The following is a 4,629-nucleotide window of genomic DNA, read 5'->3' as shown; positions in this document are numbered from 1 at the left end:
ACTTCATAGCACAGCCCTCCTCTCACACGGAGAAGGATTGAGCGTTAATCAACACGCTTGCTCAATACGGGTTGGTGATTACAGGATCCAGGATTAATCAAGATGTTTTCCTTCACCGGCTATCAGCCATTGGTGTCTTAGATATACCAAAGTACACTTGAAAGTTCATACAAACTTGCTTGGACTGGAATCAAACCAACACTCATACTAGAGAAGTTGGTGCTTTACCCAAGTGAAAAGTTGGATTGATATATAACTATACAAGCAAGACAAATGGAGCAAACAAGTCACTCTGTGGTATCCAAGAGACGGTAAAAGGAGGCAGGGACATCCAAAAACCAGATGGAGAGATGTCTTTTTACGATGAATTTTAACTTTCAAGTTTCAAAAGAAACGCTGGTTTAAAGAATGACAGACACAAACCATGTGGACCTAGATATTTTGAGCAAACACTTTTATGAAAAACTTCAGGCAAACTGAATTCGAGAGGCCTTACCACTAAGAGCGATCTCTTCCTGACAACCTTTTACTTTTTACTTACAGCGTTTATAATTTTCAACATTTTTAATTTAATCAAAATTCATTCAAGACATGGGTGTACCCAAATAACAAATCTGTGAATGTTTTATAAATTTTTGCTTGATGTGACTGGTTGCAGCTAAGTACTGTAGAGTAGTTAGAAACTCTGTAGTCTTGAGATTTTATTCATTACATTTTATTACTGGCTGGACAACTATGTAAATATATTCAATATAAATAGAATATTAGGATAAAGTTCTTTTAGATTTTTGCCCACGACGGAACGGAGCAGGTATATGCGTTTAGGGTGAGAGATTGAGTTTGTGTGTGCTTTTGAGCAACGTCCCACCTATCTTCTAAACTAATGATCTGATTTTGTTAATTAAATAATTCCCGAATATCCCAGTACCAAGCATGCTATGCACTACAGTACCAGTGTTTTACAGCAATTGAATGCAACAGTGACCATCACCTGACTACTTTTTTTTTGGTTTTGGCTTCCAGTCAAACTATACACAGCTGAGTACCAGTGTTTTACATACAGCAACTCGTCGGCCTAATTCGTTAACCTGCTAAGTCCATTTTTTGGCAAAATTTACTTTTTATAATAATCAAAAAATTCAGTCAAATATCTACCGTAACACATAAGGAATAACAGCTATATTAGCTTATAAACGTGACAAATGCTATGCGCGAAAAACTGCTTTCTATCCACCACCCAATCTCCGCAGCGAAAACCTGCTAAATCCTGTTGGGGCCTCAGTTTTGCATTGACAACGTTCCCAAACCCACGTGCCGTTTGCGGCGCGTCAAATTTTGTTGTGTTTGTGTCAAATATTTGAGGATGTAAACCACTAATTATAAACTAGGTAAGTTTTTATTGTTTTATCTGTAAGTTTTCTTTTCGTTTAGTGCCTAGATCAACTGTTTTTAATCACATTTAACTCCTAACCTAAACATTAGGGACTTAGCAGGTTTACGCACTATATTATCTTATTTGGACACGGATTTAGCAGTGTATCAACTTAATAGTTTTTATTAATTTATTGCTTTATTCAAGATTATTTCGAAGATGTTACTCATTAAATATATTTTAAAACTAAGTATTTATTTAACAATAAACAGTTAAGTTAAAATCTGTTTAGATAATATGTAAAAATGTTAAAATTCATTTATTTTGCCGTATTTTTTATTCTTCTTCTTTAATTTCATTACATTAAATACTTATATAGGTACTTAAATATATTTTTTCAATATTTTCAGAATGCATCGGGGAAAAAAAATTGTGGCTTTGGTTTCTGAGGCATGTAACTTACAGGATAGACCTGAAAATGTAGCTCCAAAGTCAGATTATGATCCAAATAAAGTAATACACGTTTTAGAAGATATTCAGTTACAATATTCAGAATCAAGAAAGTTTATACCAGGACCTTCAGACAAAACTTATTATGAGATAAACGACGATATCAATATAACATCACTGACTGATCTCGATCTACCAAGTACTTTTATTCCAGAAAAGATAGATCATACAATTTGTTCTGACATAACATTTCCCAATACTACATTCAGTGATGTACCTTTAGACGGTAACATTTTGTCAACGGTTTATGATGTTAATAATACTTTCATCACAGACGATAATTTAATAATAGTACCATCACACATTGAAATAGATTCACAGGCAACGAATATTTTGATCTCAGATAACGTAAATAGTTCCGATACGCATACTATTCAAACATTAGGTTATGAACAAGTGTTTGCTCATGAATTAAGTACCAGCCCTGTAGAAATTATACCTCATGTTGAAAACACACATCATGTTATACCTAATCCGCCGATATCGGATGATAGTGATATAGATAAAAAGCTTGTGCCTTATTCTGATTCCGACTCGGATTCACTTGCTAAAATCAAAAAGAGTAAGAAACGAAAGAAACGTTTTAAAGTTGATAAAAAAGAATGGGTTAGTGAAAAGAATAAACAAAGAAGACAAGAAGGTAAAACTTATTTTGGAAGAGAGAAAAAACAAGACTGTTGGAATTATAATAAATCTAAAGAAGCACGTTCCATTAAACCAAGATGCTCGTGTAAGATTGGGAAGTACAGTACTTTAAAATGTGAAACAGTAGATGAAGATGTAAGGAGAAGTATTTTTAATCGATTTTGGAGTCTTACTTGGGGCGAAAAAAAGACCCTTGTTAACGAATGGGTAACAACTATTCCAATTGTCCGACCACGAAATCGAAATACCGAAGGGACAACCAAGAGGGCTAACACCTTTGTTTATCATTTAAAAATAAATGATCAAAGTTTCAAAGTATGTCGAAAGATGTTTTTGAACACTTTGGATTTAGGAAGATGGACAGTTCAAAATTGGAAGCATGAGTTTTCAATGCGGCCTCCTAGTACATTGAGACGTCCAACACGTTTATCTGAAACTGCTTCGGAGCCGAAACAATCACTTATTCAGTTTCTGGATTCTCTTCCCGTAATGGAATCCCATTATTGTCGAGCCACGTCACAAAAGTTATATTTATTGCCAGAATGGAATTCTAAAGAAAGCCTCTACAAATTTTACGTTGACAATTGGTGCAAAGACCGAAATATAAAAGCTCTCTCCATAAGTTTGTTTTCGAATTTATTCGAAGACAAAAATTTGGCCCTATTTAAACCGAAGAAAGATCAATGCGAAAAATGCGCCTGTTATAAAGTAGGAACAATTACAGAAGAAGAATACAAAGAACATATTGAGAGAAGTAAACAAGCAAGAGAAGAAAAAGATGCGGATAAGAAAGGAGACAATTACGTTTTCACAGTGGATTTACAGGCGGTACTAATGGCACCAAAATCGAATGTTAGTACGCTTTACTATAAAACGAAGCTGCAAGTTCACAACCTTTGCTTTTTTAATATAAAAAATAAAGATGGCTTCTGTTTCATATGGAATGAAGTAGAAGGTGGACTTAATGCTGAAGAATTTGCCTCCATTTGGGTCGACTTTTTAGAAAACAAAATAATACCTGAAGTTAATGCTGAAGATGAGAAAAAAACAATCATAATTTATAGTGACGGTTGCACTTATCAAAATAGAAATTGTATTTTATCTAACGCTCTTTTGAATATTGTCATGAGGCACAAGAATATAGCTATCGAACAAAAATTTTTAGAGGTGGGTCACACCCAAATGGAGGCCGATTCAATGCACTCCACTATAGAACGTCATCTAAAGAACAAAGTCATAAATGTGCCAGCTGAATACATATCTATTGCTAAGCATGCTCGTAAATGCCCAGTACCGTACTCTGTAACATATTTGGACCACACTTACTTCAAAAAATTCGACAAAATTCAGTTTTATAAAAGTATTCGTCCAGGAAGATCCAAAGGGGATCTCAAAGTGACCGACATTCGTGCACTACGTTACGAAAGCAATGGATCAATTCTTTATAAAACTTGCCTTAAGGATGAATGGCAAAGTTTACCACAAAGGCGATCTTTGCAATGTAATCCTTGCGAGATTACTGAATTATCTCGATTGCACCAGAACCGACGTAAAATTACTGCACGAAAATTTGAAGACTTGCAGCAAATAAAAAAGACCCTTCCTTCTGACTATCATAAATATTATGACGACTTGCCTCATGAGTAGATTGAGAAGAACCATTATTATAGATTTCTAAGTATTGTTATCTAATTTAACATTTTTGGAGAATTGATTCTGTTTTTTTTTTTTAGGTTGAATCTCTTTTAAATTAGATATTTTAACACTGTTTCCTATTAAAGAAGACTGAATATTTAATTATTAATAATAAATATTTTAATTACTGATTGCATTCGTTTCATTTTACAATTAATTAATCAATTGATACACCATACTAAATTTAACTCAAAAAGTGCTAAGTCCTCAAGCAAATCGAAACTTCTCCTCGAAAAACTGCTTAATAAGTGTTTTTCTGAATTTTATAAGGTGTATATAAGTTATGCTAATAATTATATTGTTAAAATTACAAGAAAATTTATAGAAACCAACGGGATTTTCAGAATTTTGATTGCTAAATTAATGAAGAAATTATTCAGTTTTTTCTTCGTCCTGTAAACTATGCA

At 33.5% G+C, this 4,629-nt stretch overlaps 1 protein-coding gene across 1 annotated transcript; it reads left to right on the top strand.

Annotated features, from left to right (window-relative positions):
- The first annotated feature begins 1,265 nt into the window (after positions 1 to 1,265).
- Positions 1,266 to 4,354, top strand: LOC124644008. The gene is made up of 2 exons (XM_047183184.1): positions 1,266 to 1,388; positions 1,783 to 4,354. The coding sequence occupies exon 2, from the start codon at positions 1,784 to 1,786 to the stop codon at positions 4,172 to 4,174; it is 2,391 nt and encodes a 796-aa protein (XP_047039140.1). The 5' UTR covers positions 1,266 to 1,388; position 1,783; the 3' UTR covers positions 4,175 to 4,354.
- Positions 4,355 to 4,629: the final 275 nt, after the last annotated feature.

Source organism: Helicoverpa zea, chromosome 29 (genome assembly GCF_022581195.2).
Source record: "Helicoverpa zea isolate HzStark_Cry1AcR chromosome 29, ilHelZeax1.1, whole genome shotgun sequence".
Lineage (NCBI taxonomy): Eukaryota > Metazoa > Arthropoda > Insecta > Lepidoptera > Noctuidae > Helicoverpa > Helicoverpa zea.
Note: the sequence above shows the minus strand (reverse complement) of the source record. Positions and strands in the feature narration are given on the sequence as shown.